This window comes from Macaca mulatta, chromosome 19 (genome assembly GCF_049350105.2).
Source record: "Macaca mulatta isolate MMU2019108-1 chromosome 19, T2T-MMU8v2.0, whole genome shotgun sequence".
Classification (NCBI taxonomy): Eukaryota; Metazoa; Chordata; class Mammalia; order Primates; family Cercopithecidae; genus Macaca; species Macaca mulatta.
In genome coordinates, this window is record NC_133424.1 from 44,144,203 (window position 1) to 44,164,811 (window position 20,609).

A 20,609-nucleotide genomic window follows, 5' to 3' on the forward strand; every position below is an offset into this window, starting at 1 on the left:
CTCAGTCTCCTGAGTAGCTGGGACCACAGGCATGTGCCACTATGCCTGGCAAAGTTTATTGTATTTTTTGTAGAGATGGGGTCTCACTATGTTGCCTAGACTGGTCTCTAACTCTTGGGCTCAAGCAGTACTGCCCCTCGGCCTCCCAAAGTGCTTTGATTTCAGGTTGAGCCACCGTACCCATGCTGGAAGACTTAGTACTTTTAAGACAGCAGAGTCTTCCCCCGGTTGATCTATAGATTCAACATAGTCCTGATCAAAATCCCAAAGCTTTACTGTAGAAACTGGCAAGCTGATTTTATATTCATATGCAAGTGGGAAAGCTGGTGGAATGAAATTGGACCCTTATCTCACCCCTTAGACAAGAAATCTACTCAAAATGGATGTAAGACTTGAAACTGTAGAATTCCTAGGAGTAAACGGGGCAGCTCTGTGACATTGGTCTGGACAATGAGGTTTTTTTTTCTTTTGAAATGGAATCTCACTCTGTTGCCCAGGCTGGAGTGCACTGGTACAATCTCAGCTCACTGCACCTTCCGCCTGCCGAGTTCAAGCGATTCTCCTACCTCAGCCTCCTGAATAGCTGGGATTACAGGCATCTGCCACCATGCCCCGCTAATTTTTGTATTTTTAGTAGAGATAGGGTTTCACCGTGTTGGCCAGATTGGTCTCGAACTCCTGACCTCAAGTGATCCACCCACCTCGGCCTCCCAAAGTGCTGGGATTACAGGCGTGAGCCACTGCACCTGGCCTTGGGTATATATTTGAATGAATTGAAATCGTATGTCAGATACCTACACTCCCATGTACCTCTGGGTATATATTTGAATGAATTGAAATCCACATGTCAGGTGTCTGCACTCCCATGTTCATTACAACGTTATTCACCACAGCCAAGACACAGACACAACCTAAGTGTCCATCAACAGATCAATGAATAAAAATAATGTTATAGATACACAATGGAATACTATTCAGACTCTAAAGAGAATGGAATTCTGCCAGTTTTTGACAACAAAGATGACTCTAGAGAACATTATGCTACGTGAAATAAGCCAGACATAGAAAGACAAATATCCCATGACCTCCCTTATATATTATGGAGTCCTAATTAGGGAAAATGAGTCAGGCTGGTGGGACCAAGGGAAAGCCAAAAGAGATAAAGCAGGTAAGCTACAAGCCTGCCTTTCTTCATGGCCCAGGACACATAGCCCCCTGCACAAATAACACAATCTTCCTGTGCCCAGTGATCGCCAGACCCTCAGCTAATAGAAAAATGCAAGTTAGCTCACTGCAACCTTGGCATTATCGGTACTGCACATACCCCTGTCCAGCACACAGCACAAGCACCATCCTACAAAATCCTCAGCAAGCCTTTGTCTCTTTGCAGTCAGCTCCTCTCTCGCTGACCTGCCCATTGCACCCTTACAATGTATTTTCCTGCTTACTCTAATTAATTGGCCTTTCCTGACCTACAGCTGTCTTGGTAAATTCTTATCCCTGTGCCACCAGCCCAGATAGTTGTAATGACCGGCGACATACAAGAAATCTAAAAATTGAAACATAGCAATAGAGAGTAGAATGCTGGTTACCAGAGGCTGAAGGAAGAGGGGCCTGGGATGGCAAAAGCAGCAATATTGGTGAAAGGCTACAGAGTTTCAGTATGATGGGAGGAATAAGCTCTGGTGATTTAATGCACAGCAAGGTGACTGTTGTTATTAACAGTGTATATTTCAAAATGGCTAGTGGATTTTAAATGTTCTCATTGCAAAGAAATAAGTATGTGAGGTGATACATGTTAATTAGCCTGATTTGCTCATTCCACAATGTTTACATGTATTGAAACATCACACTCTACCACATACATATACGCAATTATTGTTATTATTTTTTAGAGACAGGGTCTTGTTCTGTTACTCGGGCTGGAGTGCAGTGGTGTGATCATGGCTCACTGCAGCCTGGAACTCCTGGGCTTACATAATCCTCCCACCTCAGCCTCCCAAGTAGCTGGGACGACAAGCATGGGCCACCACACCCAGCTAATTTTTAAATTTCTTTTTGTAGAGACGGAATCTCACCATGTGGCCCAGACTAGTCTCGAACTCCTGGCCTCAAGGGATCCTCCTGCCTCAGCCCATATAAACAATTATTATTTGTCAATTAAAAATAAAATAAGGCTGGGCACGATAGTTCGTGCCTATAATTCCAGAACTTTGGGAGGCTGAGGCAGGAGGATCACTTGAGCCAGGAGTTCGAAACCAGCCTGGGCAACATGGTGAAACCCCGTCTCAACTAAAAATACAAAAGTTAGCTAGGTGTGGTGGCATGTGCCGGTGGTCCCAGCTACTCCAGAGGCTGAGGAGGGAGGATTGCTTGAGCCGAGGAGGTGGCAGCTACAGTGAGCCAAGATCATGCCACTGTGCTCCAGTCTGGACAACAGAGCGAGAGGCCTGCCTCAAAATTAATTAGTTAATTAAAATTAAAATTTAAACATTTATAAAGAAATACAAAGGATGTAGCCAAAATGCTTTCGACAAAGAACGAAGTTGGAGGTGTGTATTTTGGTTTGGCTTTAGAAGAATGATTTTATGGTACTTCATTTTTTAACATATGTAGACTTTGTCAATTTCACTTGGAAATATATCCATCCGGAACACTGGACAACTGTGATACTTCCCTTCACCTCAGCGTGGACAGCTTCCCCGCCATGTTTGGAACTAGGGCCCTGGAGTGGAAAGGCTGAGATTCCAGGCAGCCTTGATCAGTTCCCGTGTGCAGGCCCATCCATGCCTTCCTGGCCAGTTTGCGGCGTGGGTTCAAGCCACATCCCTCCCCTGGATTTGGGTCTCCTACTTGTGCTGCCATGGGTTTCGCCTGGCAGAGCCCTGAGGATTTGAGCTGTGTGTCTTCCTCAGGGGTGACATTGGTTTCGCCGCCCCTGCCCACCCTGGGAGTGACGGCCGGGGGTCCCCTACCTGCCCGCTGTGAAGCAGCTCCCGTTAGCAGCACCGATGGTTGAAAATGCCACAAAAAGTGGAACGACCCAAGACGCTGGATAGAGAACACGGTCACCAAACGTCTGTGAGAGAAGCGAGATGAGTCCTGAGGGTCTTCTCGGCCTCCTAGAGCGGCCGGCCCCCAAAAGCTATTCTGGCCTCCCAGGGGACCCAGGGACCCACCTCGCCTCAGGGCACAGCCTCTGACTTCTCCACTGCAGAGGAGAGAGGAGAACGCCACTCACCTACCTCCAGATATTGTGATGGCAAGAGAAATCTCTTATGCACTACTCCCTGGCATAAGTCAATCTATCTATCTATCTATCAGTCAATCAATCAGACAGAGTTTCGCTCTTGTTGCTCAGGCTGGAGTGCAATGGTGCGGACTCAGCTCACTGCAACCTCTGTCTCCTGGGGTCAAGCAATTCTCATGCCTCCGCCTCCCAAGTAGCTGGGATTACAGGCACGTGCCACCACACCGACCTAATTTTTATATTTTTAGTAGAGACGGGATTTCACCATGTTGGCCAGGCTGGTCTTGAACTCCTGACCTTGTGATCCGCCCACCTCGGCCTTCCAAAGTGCTGGGATTACAGGCATGAGCCAACATGTCCGGCCAAATCTTTATTTTTTAATTTGATTTTTTTGGAGACAGGATCTTGCTCTGTTACCCAGGCTGGAGTGCAGTGGCGTGATCATGTCTCACTGTAGCCTCAGCCTCCTGGGTTCATGCGATCCTTGGCCTCAGTCTTCCAAGTAGCTGAGACCACAGGCACTCACCACCACACCCAGCTGCATAATTCTTGGTCATTTCAATATCCTGACACCTTCACCCCTCACTTCCCCGAACCCCCACTCCAACTGGAATGGCTGAATTCTCCCTCCCACCTTAGCAGCCCCCAGTCTCGTGGTCAGTGACCTCAATGCTTATCCAAACTGTGTCTCCTCCACCTTCTGAATCCCCAACACTTGGTTGTCTGTTTGCAACTGCAGGAGGCCCCCAGCTACCTCTTCACTGGCCCCAATGCCTCTCACCTCTCAGCTTCTATGATTCATTATTATTTAGGGTGGTGCAAAAGTAATTGCCAATTTTGCCATTGAAAGGAATGGCAATTACTTTTGCACCAGCCTAATATAATGACCTCCCCCGACTCCCTGGCACTTTCTGCCTCTGCTTCATGCTTGCCTGTCAAACCGTCACCCTGGCTAGCCCAGCCCTGCCTCCGACTCCATGCCGTGCATGCCCAGTCCGTGCCCCCGTCCGTGAATATCGCCCTCCTTCCCTGGGAGGAAGCTCACCTTCAGTGCTGACACCTGCCTTACCCCCTTCCCACAAGCCACAGCCCGCCAGCAGCAATGCCCGAGCACTCACCACGGCCACGGCCTGGGACTGCAGGAGTTCGGTGGCAGTCATCACGGTGAAGTAGGACACATTTATGAGGATGTAGCACACCGTCACCAGGGGGATCCCGATGATAATGGCCAAAGGCAGGTTTCTGGGAGGGGCAATGACACGGAGACCCACGTTCAGACCACAGCCTCCTGTGGGAGATGGACGCCCTCCCTGAGGCCCTTCCAGGGCGAAGATTCGCAGGTAGCAGAGCCCCAGCAGGAACATGAGACATTTTCAAATGGGAATGCCGCCTCTCAGACTCCAGAGCAGTTCACATGGAACTGTTTATAAAGCAGAATAAGCCAGAGGTAAAGGAAGACCAAGCTCCTCCCTCCCTTAGTAGCCACTGCTCTGCCCCAAACCAAACCAAGCTCTAAACGTGCATAGTGAGCTCATAAGAAACCATTCACTGGCCGGGCGTGGTGGTTCACACCTGTAATCCCAGCACTTTGGGAGGCCGAGGTGGGCGAATCTCTTGAGGTCAGGAGTTCAAGACCAGCCTGGCCAATATGGCAAAATCCCATCTCTACTAAAAAATCCCATCTCTACTAAAAAAATACAAAATTTAGTGAGCTGAGATCTCCAGTCTAGGCGACAGAGCAAGACTCTGTCTCAAAAAAAAAAAAAAAAAAAAAAAAAAATCACTGTCGGGAAGGGCATCATGGCATCATGGAATAACCAGGGAAACAGCTCCAGTCTTCACCAGGAGAAGAGAAATCAGCCTGCCCGGCTACTGTCCCCTGCACTGATTGAGCTGTTACCTGTAAGGGTTTCTAAGTTCTTCTGTGATATAATTGAGTTGATTCCTGGAAAAAGGAAAGTAACAAGCATCACACCTTGACTTTCTTTTTCTAATATGAAACCCACAATAATAAATTTTGGCTTCATTTAAGATTCTCTACCAGAGAAAAAAATTCTGCAGAAATTCCAGGTGAATTTCTTTCCAGGTTAATGGCCCTGCTAGTGGTGGGGCCTGGGCTCCTACCCAGACCTACACATCTGTCAGCTGGTTGAGTCTTTGCCCTCCTTGGGAATCACGTGGATTTTGAAGAATAATCAGGAGTAGTGAGTCCCCAGGGGGCTTTGAAAAAATGGAATATTCCTTTGTCTGAAAAGGGAATGAAATCTATAAATGCTTTGCAGGAGAGAAGAACCAGCGTTATAGATGGTCATGCTTCTTCCTTAAAGGACAAAAACGGGCCAGGCATAGTGGCTCACGTCTGTAATCCCAGCAGTTTGGGAGGCTGAGGTGGGCGGATCACTTGAAGTCAGAAGTCCAAGACCAGCCTGGTCAACATGGTAAAACCTCATCTCTACTAAAAATACAAAAATTAGGCGTACGTGGTGGCAGGTGCCTGTAATCCCAGCTAGTCGGAAGGCTGAGGCAGGAGAATTGCTTGAACCTGAGGGGTTCAAGCAATTGCAGTGAGCCGAGATTGCGCCACTGCACTCCAGCCTGGGTGATAGAGGGAGACTCCATCTCAAAAAAAAAAAAAAAAAAAAAAAGACAAAAACAAAGTCTCATCCACTAAACCCGATAAATACATAAAATGTATATGATATTATTTATTTTTGTAGGGCAGCCTCCAAACCATAATAGGTTCAAAGAGGCTCCCAATCCTAATGATTTTCAAGGTTAAATAGAAGAGCTATTGAGTATTCTTTGTTTAATCAAGAGCTTGAGGCGGGACACGGTGGCTCACGCCTGTAATCCCAGCACTTTGGGAGGCTGAGGAGAGAGAACTGCCTGAGTGCAGGAGTTTGAGACCAGCTTGGGCAACATAGAGAGACTCTGTCTCTACAAAGGATAAAAATAAAAAATTACCCGGGCATGGTAGCTCCTATCTGTAGTCCCAGCTGCTCAGGAGGCTGAGGCGGGAAGCTGGCTGGAGCCCAGGAGTTTGAAGCTACAGTGAGCTATGATTCTGCCATTGCACTCCAGCCTGGGTGACCAAGTGAGATCCTGTCTCTAAAAAAAAAAAAAGAAAAGAAACCGAAACAAAAGAGAAAACCCGAGCTTGGGGCCTGGCTGCGTCTAATTGGCCTGAGCCTCTGTTGGCCCGGTGGGTTCTGCACAGAGCGCTCTGGCTGACTGAGCCCGAGTCTCCGGGAATAAAGGGCAGAGGTTGTCGCATGCTTCCCAAAAAGGAAATGGGAGGGTGAATGTCAAGGTCACACCAAACCCCAGAGAGGGGAACTCATTGCTTTCCATGACAGGTGGAGTTAAAGTCGCCTGGAGAACCCCACCCACCCCCAGGCTCGGGACATCTCAGGACGCCTCACCATCCATCGTAGGCCCAGAGTCCATTGTAAAACGCCAGGCTGATGGCTCCCACAGACAGCTGGGCGCCCTCGAAAGAATTATCAAAATTCTTTGTGTTTCCTGTAATGAAGCCAGACAGTGAACGGCGGGTGTCAGCCGGCCAGATCTTGAGTGCATCTCCACGGGAAAGACGGGCATGATTGTGACCCCAGCTTATTAAACACGCCCTGCAACTAAGGATCCCTCCCACTGAGTTCCCGCCACGCTTCCTTGGCGATGGGCTCGTGGGGCAAGGCTGCTCCACTCCCAGTGGAAGGGGGTTTGGTGTGTGCCCGTGCAGGGCCCGCCCTCCCGTGGGTCACCTTGGGCCAGGAGCACGAGCCCGCTGATGATGATGATGGCTACGATCACCAGCTTGGCCGCGGTGAAGATGTTCTGGACGTAGCTTCCAAGCCGCACGCTCAGTGAGTTCACCGTCGTGATGAACACTGGAAGGGTGGGGGCAGTTTCTGCATTTATGGTTTTCAACAAAGCCCTGGAGAGAGTCTCCTTTCTTTTATATATTTTTTAATTTTTTATTTTTTATTTTCTTTTTTTGAGATGGAGTCTCACTGTGTCACCCAGGCTGGAGAGCAGTGGCATGATCTCAGCTCATGATCTCAGCAATCTCTGCCTCCCCGGTTCAAGCAATTCTCCTGCCTCAGACGCTTGAGTAGCTAGGACGACAGGTGCATACCACCATGACTGGCTAATTTTTGTATTTTTAGTAGAGAGCTTGTCTGGAGGTTCTAGAGGGGGAGCGCGGCTACTCATATACCCTTGACCGAAGACCAGTCCTCCTCTATTGGGGATGGTCATCCTCTTTGACCAAGCACACAGCTTCAGGAGGGATGCACGTGGAGCAGTGAGGGAGGAAGGGGACACCAGCCTAGCCAGCCAGATCACCTGAATCAACCCTGGCGATCAGAGGGGCAACAAATATCCCTGCCAGATTGCCCTCACATCCAGTTTTTCTAATTTTATTTTTATTTATGTATTTATTTGAGGTGGAGTCTCACTCTGTCCTCTAGGCCGGAGTGCAAAGGCACAGTCTCGGCTCACTGCAACCTCCACCTCCTGGGTTCAAGCAATTCTCCTGCCTCAATCTCCCCAGTAGCTGGGATTATAGGCACATGCTACCCCACCAGCCCCCCAGCCCCCCCACCCCACCCTGCTGATTTTTGTATTTTAGTAGAAATGGGATTTTGCCACGTTGGCCAGGCTGGTCTCAAACTCGTGACCTCAAGTAATGCACCCGCCTTGGCCTCCCAAAGTGCTAGGATTACAGGCGTGGGCCACCACACCCAGCCTCTTTTATTTTATTTTTTGAGACAGGGCCAAGGCTCAAGTGATGCCCCCTCCTCAGCCTCCCAAGTAGCTGGGACTCCAGGTGCATGCCACCACACGCAGCTAATGTTTTTATTTTTTGTAGAGGCAAGGGTCTCACTGTGTTGACAGGGCTAATCTCAAACTCTTGGCCTCAAGCGATCCTCCCACCTCAGCCTCCCAAAGTGGTGAGATTCCAAGCATGCTAATTTTTGTATTTTAGTAGAAACGGGCAGCATGCCTGCTGCCCACCCCAGCTCCCCCATCAGCCACCACATTATCTCCCAAATTCCAAGAGGGCAGATCCCAACCTGGGAGTTTAAGGACCTTTTAAATGAACCTGGAGATGACCTTTGAAATTTAGCCGGGCTGCCTCAGATGGCGAAAAATTATCAGGGCATGGTAAGCAGCGTCCGGAGTAGCTGGGATTACAGGTACGTGCCACCATGCCGGGAGAAGAGGCTGGGCCCCGAGCGACGGCTCTGCCCTGCAGGACAGCCAGCGGTACCCCTCCCTGCAGCCCCCACGGGCCTGGGGGTCCCCAGCGTGCGGCACCCACAGGTACCGCAAAGGCTGACACCAGGCCCTGCCTGGCCCCTCGCCAGAGACTCTAGTTCACTGGGAAGGAGCGGAGGGCGGGGTCCCTGGACACCCTCTGTGCCTGGTCTTTTCTGACCCCACCCTGGGCTCGGGTACTCACAGATGGCGGCAGCGGCCAGGCATTTCACAACAATTACAGGAGGTTTGCAGCCCACGTAGAAGGGCGTGCACACGTACTCGGAGAAGCTGAGGCAGATGATGGCGAAGGACGAGGGCTTCATGACCATCAGGCTGACCCAGGAGAAGAGGTAGGCGGGGATGGGCCCGTAGGCCTCCATCAGGTAGGGATACTCCCCCCCCGACTTGGTGATCATCGTGCCAAGTTCTGCAAAGCACAGGGCGCCTGGAATGCAGAGAGGAAGGGCCCATAGGCCCCTTGTGAGGCACTGCTCTGGCCCCAGGGAGCTTTCCTCCCGCGGGGGGCTGCGCGCGTATGGAGGGGCCCACCGTGGTCTGCCCTCACTGGGCGGCCCTGAGCTCCAGCTGTTGGACATTCAATCCAGCCTGATTTACACCTGTTTGCCACACATGTGCCAAGAGGGACACTGGCAGGGTGAGGGCTGAATAGGTAGCGCCTGCCTAGCGTGCCCCTGCATGCTTTGGGGGCTGCATCAGGGAGCCAAGTCTCTTTACCCAGCATTGCGAGGACCCCGCAAACCGCCCATATGATGAGGCAGGGCCCCACAGCTTCCGTGTTGCTGAGTACAGACTTGGGGGAAATGAAGATCCCAGAGCCGATGATGGTGCCCACGATGATGCAGATGCCACTGATGAGGCCCAGCTAGGTGTGGAGGAAGGAAGAGCGTGTTAGTGCCACGCCTGGACCCAGCCCAGAAGACCAGGTGCCACCCTGCCTTGGTACGGCCAGGGCAGCCCCAGCCAAAGCCCATGCTCCAAGCGCTTCCACCCCGAGCGGCTGCCCTGGCAACACCGGGGCACGGCTCCCGGAGCTTCGCTTATGTTAACGTGATTAATTCTCGTGACAGCCCCGTGAGCTGGCCACACTGTACCACCCCCAAGGTACAGAGGAGGACGCTGGCCCAGGTTCCGTGCGCCTAACCATGATCCTGTGCCCTCAATGAAAAGACTGACTTGGCGACAGCTTACCAATGAGAAGGGCCCTCGGGATACGCCTCTGAGCTGGGCAGAGGAGAAAGGAGTGCACCACCAAAGCAGAGGGAAGTCAGGGCCTAGAGTCCTGGCCAGAGGCTCCATGCAGGGTGAGCAACGGAGGCCTCCCAGAAACAGAAACATTCAGGGACTGTGAACTTTCTGGGTGCCATTTTCTTTTATCTTATTTTTATTTACTTATTTATTTAGAGTCAGATCTGTCACCCAGGCTGGAGCACAGCAGTGAGATAATAGCTCACTGCAGCCTCAAACTGCTGGCCTCAAACAATCCTCCCAAATCAACCTCCCAAAGTGCTGGGATTGCAGGCGTAAGCCACCATGCCTGGCCCAGTGCCATTTGCTAGGATGTGAGCTTTCTCAGAACAGAACCCAGCTCAAAGAGACACCGGATGGTTCCATGCCTGTGAAGCTCAAGAACAAGTGAAACGAATCCACGGCGACAGGAATGCAAGGCTGGGACCCTGTCCAGAAAGGGGCAGGAGGGAGCTTTCTGGGGTGGTACATCTGTCAAAACTCACCAAACTCAGCACTAAAGATCTGTACATTTCAGCCAGGTGCGGTGGTTCATGCCTGTAATACCAGCACTTTGGGAGGCCAAGGCAGGCGGATCACCTGAGGTCGCAAGTTCGAGACCAGCCTGGCCAACACGGAGAAACCCTGTCTCTACTAAAAAATACAAAAATCAGTCAGGCATTCTGGTGCACGCCTGTTCCTAGCTACTCAGGAGGCTGAGGCAGGAGAATCTCTTGAACCCCGCGAGGCAGAGGTTGCAGTGAGCCACTGCACTCCAGCCTGGGTGACAGTGAGACTCTGTCTCCAAAAAAAAAAAAAAACCTGCACATTTCACTGTATGTAAATTACACACCAATCAAGGATGAAAAAAAAAAGTCCAACTCAAGCTCTACTCATAACACCTGTCCTCAGAAGCAGCCCCCAGCCAGATCTCCAGAGCCTGAAGTTTCCAGCGCCCGTGTTCACCTGTCTGGGAAGAGGCTGGGCTTGGAGTCAGATCGCAGGGGATGAAGGGCTCCCAGCTGCAGGCTGCCACCCTGGGGACTCTCCGCACACCAGCGGGATCCCTGGGGAGCAGCGTCAGCTTTCAGGGCCAGGACGCACTTCCAGGACAGGGCTCAGCTCTCCTCCTCATCTCAGCCCTGTTTGGCTCCAGAGTCCTCCCTCCTGCTGAGGGACTGCCTGGGTTCTGATGTGGGTGAGGCCTGCATTCACCCTGAAGCTGCCTGACTGAGGGGTAGACCCAGCTCAGATTTTCAGTTTTTAGAGTCAGGGTCTTGCTCTGTCACCCAGGCTTGGAGTGCAATGGCACGATCATGACTCACTGCAACCTCGATTTCCTGGGCTCAAGCGATCCTCCCTCCTCAGCCTCCCAAAGTGCTAAGGTTACAGGCATGTGCCGCCACACCTGTCCCCAGCTCAGAAGACACATCTGGGGATTTCTCAGCTGTGCTCTGTGGCCACTGGGCCCAACAGGGTTCCAAGAGGCCCTTGCTGAGATCAGGCCTGAGACTGGCCGAGAGGGAGAGGGCTGCAGCCCATCGTCTACCTCCTGGGGACCCCAGTCCCAGGCCAAGCCATTCAGGCCATTGCCAGCCCCCTGGTCAAGTCCTAAAGCCTTGGTGCGGTCCCTCCTCCATCCCCTCTGCTGCCAGGCATGGGAGCTCTCGGAGGCCCCACCCACACCACTGCCCTGGAAGCGGAAACCATCCCGAGCTTGCCTAGGGCTGCCTTTCCTCCTCCTCGGAGCCTGAAGCCCTCCCCACTCCTCCATGCTCAGCACCTGCTGCTCCCAACTGCCTGGGCCTGCCGCGGTGACCCGTGTGGAGCTCCTTTCTGCCTTCCCACAGCCCCAAGCTCCCTTCCCCTCCAGGCCCAGGGCCAGCCCCAGCTGCTCACTGCACCCCAACTCAGAGCGGCCGTCCCTGGTAGATGCCTCTAAGACAGAACAGGCTATGCTGGGGGCAGTACTTCCCCTTACTACAGCCATTCAGACATAAGAGGGACAGGCATTTAGAGGGGACTCAACCATCAGAACACCCTCTCTGGCTGGGCACAGTGACTCACGCCTATAATCCCAGCACTTTGGGAGCCCAAGGTGGGAGGATGGCTTGAGCCCAGGAGTTCCAGACCAGCCTGGGCAACACAGCAAGACCGTGCCTCTACAGAAAAAAATTTTTTGAAAAGTTAAAAATTTGGCAGGGCATTGTGGTGCACCCCTGTAGTCCCAGCTACTCCGGAGGCTGAGGCAGGAGGATCACTTGAGCCCAGGAGGTCGAGGCTGCAGTGAGCCATGATTGTACCACTGCACTCCAGCCTGGGTGACAGAGCAAGACCTTGTCTCTAAATTTTTTTTTTTTTTTTAATTTTTTAAAAGGAGGCCCTTTCTGACCATTCCTGGAAAGGTCATTAGTTTGAACAAAACTACTGGCCCCTTTAGACATTTGCCCAACACACAAAAGCACCCAGGTATGAACTTAAAATAATATGTGGGCCGGGCAAGTTGGCTCACGCCTGTAATCCCAACACTTGGGAAGCCAAGGTGGGCAGATCTCTTGAGGCCAGGAATTGGAGGCCAGCCTGGCCAACATGGTGAAACCCTGTCTCTACTAAAAATACAAAAATTAGCCAGGCATAGTGGCACATGCCTGTAGTCCCAGCTACTCAGGAGACTGAGGCAGGAGAACTGTTTGAACCCAGGAAGCAGAGGTTGCAGTGAGCTGAGATCAAGCCACTGCACTCCAGCCTGGGCGACATAGCAACACTGTCTCAAAAAAAAAAAAAAAATGCAGCCGGGTGCAGTGGCACACACCTGTAACCCCAGCACTTTGGGAGGCCGAGGTATGAGGATCACCTGAGGTCAGGAGTTCGAGACCAGCCTGGCCAACATGGCAAAACCCCATCTCTACTAAAAATACAAAAATTAGCCGGGTATGGTGGCGGGCGCCTATAATCCCCACTACTCAGGAGCCTGAGGCAGGAGAATCCCTTGAACCGGGGAGGTGGAGGTTGCAGTGAGCCGAGATGGCGTCACTGCACTCCAGCCTGGGCGACAGAGCAACACTCCATCTAAAAAAAAAAAAAAAAAAAAGAATATACAGAGTTCCCTGGTGAGAGGGAAAGAGGGAAAGAAGTAGGTTCAGAGATTGTCCCTTTAAAGATGTAATTCACAAATCAAAGAGCACATCTTCTGCCGTGTCACTAGGGATCGGCCCGGATTTCACTGCCTGCGCCCCTCGTTCAGACGCCCTTGCCTAACCTGCAAAGGGCCCGCCCCGCCAGAGACCGCCTTACCTCCTTTTGGAGATTGGTGGTCTTGGGCTCTTGGCTCTGGATCGACTTCTCATCCTCTCTCCGCTTTCTCAGGCCAGTATCCCCCATGTTTCCTCCTGCTGGTTCCAGGAGACTGCAAGGAAGGCACACAGCTGAATCTTGGTTCAGCAGCAGCAAACAAGATGCAAGTGCAAGCTCGGCCTGGACTAGGGGAGCTGGCTCCAAAAGCACAGTGTTGGTTACTGCGACAGGCGGGGGCCGCTGCCAGTCCTGCAGGGCTCATGCGCTGGGCCCCAGAGTCAAAGTCAGTCATTAACACTGTCCAGGCAGGGGAACACAGCTCCCCACTGTTCTCCAAAGCTCAGCTGCTTGCTTAGCTTTCTCCCAGACAGGCCCCGGGAGCCTTCTGGCCCACGTGCCTGTGCCTTGAAAGTTATTCTACCTCCGTGGTCCAACTTCATTTTTTTTTTCCAAAAGTTAAAAGAAATATTTAACAACATCCTGGGCTGGGCACAATGGCTCAGGCCTGTAATCCCAGCACTTTGGGAGGCCAAGGTGGGCGGATCACTTGAGCCCAAGAGTTTGAGACCAGCCTGGCCAACATGGCGAAACCCCGTCTCCACTCAAAATGAAAAAAAAAAAAAAATTAGCTGGGCATGGTGGCGGGTGCCTGTAATCCCAGCTACTCAGGAGGCTGAGGCAGGAGAATCACTTGAACCTGGGAGGTGGGGGTTGCAGTGAGCCAAGATCGTGCCACTGCACTCCAGCCTGGGCCACAGAGCGAGACTCCGTTTCAAAAAAATAAAATATAAAAAATTTAAAAATGAAAATATTGTGGAATGTATTTATCAGAATCAAGTCCAGGTAAGGAGTGTGTGTCTTATAATTCCTTCCCAAGATTAAAGACACTCCCCTACATCACAGAGCCACAATACAATACAGGTACTTTTTCTTTGTACTTTTTAAATTTTTACAATATTTTTTTTGTAAAGACGTGAGTCTCGCTATTTGCCCAGGCTGGCCTCCAACTCCTGGGCTCAGGCAGTCCTTCCACCTTGGCTTCCCAAAGGGCTGGGATTTCAGGGGTGAGCCACCGCACCTGGCCAGGTACTTTTTCATTAAGTGATGAAAGGAATGAAAACATTGCCGAGGAAACCCAGTTCCAGACTGAATTAGGAGGTAACCATGCACCACTGTACCCTCTCTCTAAATAAATTCTCTGTCCAGGCCCCGGCCAGGAGAGCCATGAGCCTTTCTATCACCCACGGACCTTACCTTCCTCCGTGACCCTGCAGAGCCGGAGAAGCTGCGGCCCAGCTGACCGCCCGTGCCTGCACGGTCCAACCCTAGGAATGGCCATGTCTTGTGCCCAGGAGTGAAGGAAGTCCAGAAGGTACAGAGGTCAATAAAGGTAATTATTAAACACCTTTTTTTTTTGGTTTTGTTTTAGCCATGAAGCTTAGATACGCCACACAAAAAGGGGAGGGTGAGGCAGACCAATTTCTCTCCAAAACTGTTTTTGTTCATTTGTGTCTAGGTCAGATTATTTTTTTAAAACCAGATAGTCCCAAATCATCTACACTTTTTACCTAAAGATAAAATAAATTATGCCTTCTTTTATCTTTGGGAATCAGAGGAGGTAAACTTTGGAACCAATTCTCTAATTGCTTTAATAGGCTATATTTAAAACCCAAGTCAGGCAGCTCAAACAGGAACTGCTGTGTGTGTGTAACTCAGCTGTTTGTCAGTTTCCTCCCTGCCCAGGAAATTCCCCCAAGCCCCGGGCCTGCCTCTGGCTGATCAGGTGAGAGCGGTTGAGCCCGTCCCACTCCTCTTTACCAGTGATGGGGCTTCACCACTTGGAGCCACGAGCAGGCCTGAGGCAGTGCAGGCCCCCACATCCTCCCTGCAGCTGTGGCCAAATGCCCATCAGATTTGGCTGTGGTGCTGTTCACGTAGCCATGTCCTGGCTCATCAGACACAAGGGACACAAAACCTTCCCCATCGGGGAAACAGAGGCCTATGGGGGGACAGGAAACACATGGCCAGGAAGCTCCGGTCCCCATCCAGGGCTGCCAGGGTCTGGATGTCTCCGGGAGGGAGCAGAGGTTCTCCCGCGCTGCGACTGGACCCTGGGTCAGGCGGCAGCCTCAGAGGTCAGCACTAAGCCCTTTCAGATAGGGAAGGAAGCACCTTATGAGACAGGCAGGACAGCCTGGCACAGCATAAGCACTGCGTGTGAAGCATTGTAGCTGTTATCTTCAGCCAAAACTCTGGTAGCTTTGCCTCGAGGCAAACCTAACTGCATCCCAGATATTGGATGGAAGCAAAGGTCAGGGGTGGAAGGAGCTGGGCGAGTCTTTGGGGCACAGTTTGGGGCAAGCAGACCTGAGAGAGGCACAGGTTTCTCTCAAAGCCGTCTGCAGAGCACAGGAACCTGATTTAGAAGTTCATCAGCTCCAGGCCGGGCGCGGTGGCTCACGCCTGTAATCCCAGCACTTTGGGAGGCCGAGGCGGGTGGATCACCTGAGGTCGGGAGTTCAAGACCAGCCTGGCCAACATGGAGAAACCCCGTCTCTACTAAAAATACAAAAAATTAGCCAGACGTGGTAGCACATGCCTGTAATCCCAGCTACTCGGGAGGCTGAGGCAGGAGAATCGCTTGAACCCAGGAGGCGGAGGTTGCAGTGAGCAAAGATCGTGCCATTGCACTCCAGCCTGGGCAAAAAGAGCGAAACTCCATCTCAAAAAAAAAAAAAAAAAAAAAAGTTCATTATCTCCCATCTTGGGAGGGCACAGCCTGTTTACCTGCCTGCCATGCCCAGAGCCCTGAGCAGAGAGGCTGGAGAGTAGAAGCCAGGGGCTGGCGGCAGGTCCTGCCACCCCCAGACAGAACCTGCCCACAGGCTTGCTGGGGTCACTCCTCCTAATGCTGCAGCCTCGTCATAGCACCTGGCACATCCATGTTTGCAAAACACCACAGAATACTCCCTGGGGAAACGTGCTCCTGGCGGGCTGACAGGAGACCACATGAGGAGGGCAGGGTGGGGCAGTGGTCCCCTGCTGGGGCCAGACACCAGACAGCCCTGCAACCTCACCCACTCCCCACATGGGCTCAGGCAGCACTGCCAGGATCAGGATCTGAATCTGCAAAGCGGGGCTAGCAACAGGCGCCTCCTCGTGGAACACATTGAACTTGCGTGTTCCATGAATGTCCAGGAATAGACCACTGGTCTTCCTCGGCCTCTGCCAAGTGCCGAGTTTGGAACGTCAGGGTGTGAGGGTCCTTCGTTAAGTCAGAAACCTCCACTTCAGTTCATTTTGGGTCCACGGTGAGCATTTCTTAAGCCTGTTTCTTAAAGTTGTGTTTTTCACCCCAGTCCCACCCTCTCCCTCCCTTGAATACACAGAAAGTATTCAAGTAATTCTCATAAGCTCTTCCTCATGGAAAATAATACAGATTTGATTTAAAAAGCAAAATTTTCCTCAGTTCTTGAAGATTGTTGGTTCATTGTGTATCCAGTGCTTCTGCCATGTGGCTGAAGTTTCACCTCCCTGCTGTCAATTTTTTTTTTTTTTTTTTTTAAATGGAGTCTCATTCTGTCGCCCAGGCTGGAGTGCAGTGGCTTAATCTTGGCTCACTGCAACCTCGCCTCCTGGGTTTAAGCGATTCTCCTATCTCAGCCTCCTGAGTAGCTGGGATTACAGGCATCCACCACCATGCCTGGCTAATGTTTGTGTTTTTGGTAAAGACAGGGTGTCATCATGTTAGCAGGCCTGGTCTTGAACTCCTGACCTCAAGGGACCCACCAGCCTCGGCCTCCCAAAGTGCAAATCCTACTGTCATTTTTACCATTTTGTTTATTTATTCTGTGAGACTGAGTCTTGCCCTGTCACCCAGGCTGGAGTGCAGTGTCATGATCTCAGCTCACTGCAACCTCCACCTGCCAGGTTCAAGCGATTCTCCTCCCTCAGCCTCCCGAGTAGTTGGGACTACATGTGTGACACCACACCTGGCTAAGTTTTGTATTTTTAGTAGAGACAGGGTTTCACCATGTTGGCCAGGCTGGTCTTGAACCCCTGACCTCAAGTTATCCACCCGCTTCAGCCTCCCAAAGTGCTGGGATTATAGACGTGAGCCACCACGCCTGGCTAACCACTCTATTTCTTAAGTTTCTGCTAAAGACTCTTGACCTTCACTTTCAACCCGTGCTTTTCCCTTCTGATTGCAAAAATGCTTGCAGGTTGAAGATCTTCACACCATCTGCATTTTGTCTTATATTTGGTGCATATTTGGTTTCAGTTGGGGAGAGTAAAATGCTTCCCTCCACCCTTCTGGGTTCTTTGGTCAGGCTTCAAATTGAGACCAATGGGAGGAAAACGGTTCTAATTATGTATATAAGCAACAGAGTCCCACAAAACAAGAGACTTGAAGAAGGGCCAGATGACTAAACCCTATATAGCATCCTGAGCTATATAAGGATTAGGGGCTTGGGGCTTCTGGGGCAGGTAGGGACGAGTAATGGAATGGTGAGGGGAGGAAATGCATGGCAAATAAAGGTCGTCTGGTTATGCAGATATAAATCTCTCAGGTAATAAAAGTTGTCTCCTCCTGGTACAGATACTTGTTCTAATGTAGATTTCCTTCATGACATAAATTTATTTTGCAAAGGGCAGCTTTTCAGAGATACACCTGTTGTGTTTGCAGTTTCTCAGCATAACCAGCTCAAAATATTCCAAAGAAGTATAATTTGGGGTGATATATATCTGGTCTCCTACAGTCGCATTTTGGGGGTGCTGTGTCCTGCACCCCAATATTTCCTTCTCCTGTGATGGTCTGTGTTTGAGACAGGGTCTCTTGTTCCCAGGCTAAAGTGCAGTGGCGTGATCATGGCTCACTCCAGCCTTGACCTCTTGGGCTCAAGGGATCCTCCCATTTCAGCCTCTCAAAGTGCTGAGATTACAGGCGTGAGCCATGGCACCTGGCCTCCTGTGATGGTTTTAAAGATATCTTTAATCCCACAGTGTCAGTCTGCACAGCCTCCGGGCTGCCCAGCTGGGCGCCTTGTTCTCTAATTCACTGTCCTCATGATAGAGGCAGGGTCTTGGGCACACATTCAGGCAGAGGCTGAATCTTCCTTTACCACTGAAAGCTTGTTCCAGACCTGCCTTCAAGTTTTCACTTTCTCCTATCCATGAAGTTCATTCGGTCTTATATTCCTTCCCACGGCTGCTGACAGTAGCATTTGGGGATTTGGAGGGGGACCCAAAAGACAGAAATAACTGGCATACTACCACAGATAGAAGAGGTGTTTGTTCCCTTACTACCTGAATTCCAACCAGAAGAACTTGGGATGAGCTAGCGACGTGCAAAGCCTTTCAATGTCAGGGACGTGCTGTCTAGCCATAAAACAATTAGCAAGGAAAGCATAAACATAATTTCAAAACACTTATCTAGGAACAATCTATATATATCCAACAACTACTGGAATAGTACAATTCTGCCTTCGAACTTTGTCCATCATTTTTGTGTGTTCCAAGTAATATGGTTTTTCATAAAATAACCTGCGTGGGAAAGCCAGTGCAGTTGCAGCGTGCCGTCAATACACAACTTCCCATCCTGCTCCCTTCCCCACTGACCTTGTCACTATTTATGGTTGCTGCCCCTTTTCTCAACTACGGCGGCCACACATGATGAAAGTTGTGATCGCTGCTGAGGTTGGGGAAAGAGGGTTCTGTGTCATCAAACATCGTTAATAAAGACTTACTAGGCCGGGCACGGTGGCCCACGCCTGTAATCCCAACACTTTGGGAGGCCAAGGCAGGCGGATCACAATGTCAGGAGATCGAGACCATCCTGGCTAACACGATGAAACCCCGTCTCTACTAAAAATACAAAAATTAGCAGGGCGTGGTGGTGGGTGCCTGTAGTCCCAGCTACTCGGGAGGCTGAGGCAGGAGAATGGCATGAACCCGGGAGGCGGAGCTTGCAGTGAGCCAAGATCGCACCACTGCACTCCGGCCTGGGCGACAGAGCGAGACTCTTGTCTCAAAAAAAAAAAAAAAAAAAAAAAGAGTTACTATTTTGTTGGGCCGGGTGCTGTGGCTGTGCACCTGTAATCACAGCACTTTGCGCGGCTGAGGCAGGGGGATTGCTTGAGGCCAGGAGTTTGAGACCAGCCCAGGCCAGGAGTTTGAGACAGCAAGCCTGTCTTTACAAAAAGAATTTAAAAATATTATCCAGGCATGATGGTGTGCACCTATAGTCCCAGCTACTCTTGGAGGCTGGGGTGGAAGGACTGCTTGAGTCCAGGAGTTCAAGGCTGCAGTGAGCTATGATCATGCCACTGGACTCCAGTCTGGGTGACAGATGGACTCTAACATAGGGAGTTACCATTTTTTGTAATCTTGTTTCTGTCTGCCCAGCATCCACAACTTGGAGTAACTGTCCCTTTCTGTGGGACACTGGTGGGCTACCAACCAAAGGACCTCACTTCTCTGGCCACACGGGAGGAGGGCTCAGGACATCAGGTCAGCCAAGAGGCCACTGTCTCAGGATTTGCTACCTAAGTGAAGCACAGGGTAGGCTGATGGTGTTCAACTACTGAGACCCCCGCCCCAAGGCTACTCTGGCTTCTGTCCTTCTCAAAACATGGTGGAAGCCACTGAGTGTACATTTCCAAAATATTTCCCTCTTTCCCTTAACATGGGGCAGTATAGTTTCTGTTGCTTGCAACCCAGCCCTGGTATGCTACATATACTACACACGGACCCTTCACTTTCAAAGAATTATTGTTTAATGAAATACCCAGGACCCTCCTGACCAGGTGAAATAGATGCTTCAGGCTCCTGATGACCCGAGGCGGCAATGCTCTCACCTCAGTGCACTCTTCCTGTCTCATCTATACCCTCTGTAGAGTGCTGATACACAGGTGGACTGGGAAACAAGGGGATGGGGGCCCAGAGCACCCAGCACAGACGCGGGGAGCCAGCCTGGGTCCTCAGCAGCAGGTGGCGTGCCCAGTTCCAGGAAGCAGCCTCATGCACTCTGTAGGTTTGAAGTCTCCGTAGCCCAGCCTGGGTCCTCACTACCTCTGTCCTGTTGTTTGCAGACATTGGGTCTGCAAAGCAGCCAAGCAGGGCCCTGCAGGTGAATATCAACTTCAAAAGCCACCCTTCTCCTTTCCCCCCAACACCTTCCCACCCAGCCCACCCCTAGCTAAAAATGAGGAAAAGAGCCGAGCCTGAGGCCAGGCACGGTGGCTCATGCCTGTAATCCTAGCACTTTGGGAGGCCGAGGTGGGTGGATCACTTGAGGTCAGGGACGAGACCAGCCTGGCCGACGTGGCAAACCCTGTCTGTAGTAAAAATAAAAAAATTAGATGAGCACGGTGAGACACACCCTGTAATCCCAGCTATTCCAGAGGCTGAGGTGGAAGAATTGTTTGAACCTAGGAGGCGGAGGTTGCAGTGAGCCGAGATCTCTCCACTGCACTACAGCCTGGGTGACAGAGTGAGACTCTGTCTCAATTAAAAAAAAAAAAAAAAAAAATGCCGAGCCTGGGAGGCTGGGAGG

At 51.2% G+C, this 20,609-nt stretch overlaps 1 protein-coding gene across 1 annotated transcript in view; it reads right to left on the minus strand.

The window, feature by feature from the left end:
- The window catches only part of SLC7A9 (solute carrier family 7 member 9), a 32,503-nt gene extending 18,104 nt beyond the window's left edge, over positions 1–14,399 (minus strand). The window contains 9 exon segments of the mRNA NM_001261074.1: positions 2,976–3,079; positions 4,369–4,492; positions 5,151–5,195; positions 6,673–6,772; positions 7,015–7,140; positions 8,718–8,960; positions 9,251–9,398; positions 13,055–13,166; positions 14,309–14,399. Coding sequence (NP_001248003.1) covers positions 2,976–3,079; positions 4,369–4,492; positions 5,151–5,195; positions 6,673–6,772; positions 7,015–7,140; positions 8,718–8,960; positions 9,251–9,398; positions 13,055–13,141 — 977 coding nt within the window. The 5' untranslated portion in view covers positions 13,142–13,166; positions 14,309–14,399.
- Between the last annotated feature and the right edge of the window lie 6,210 nt (positions 14,400–20,609).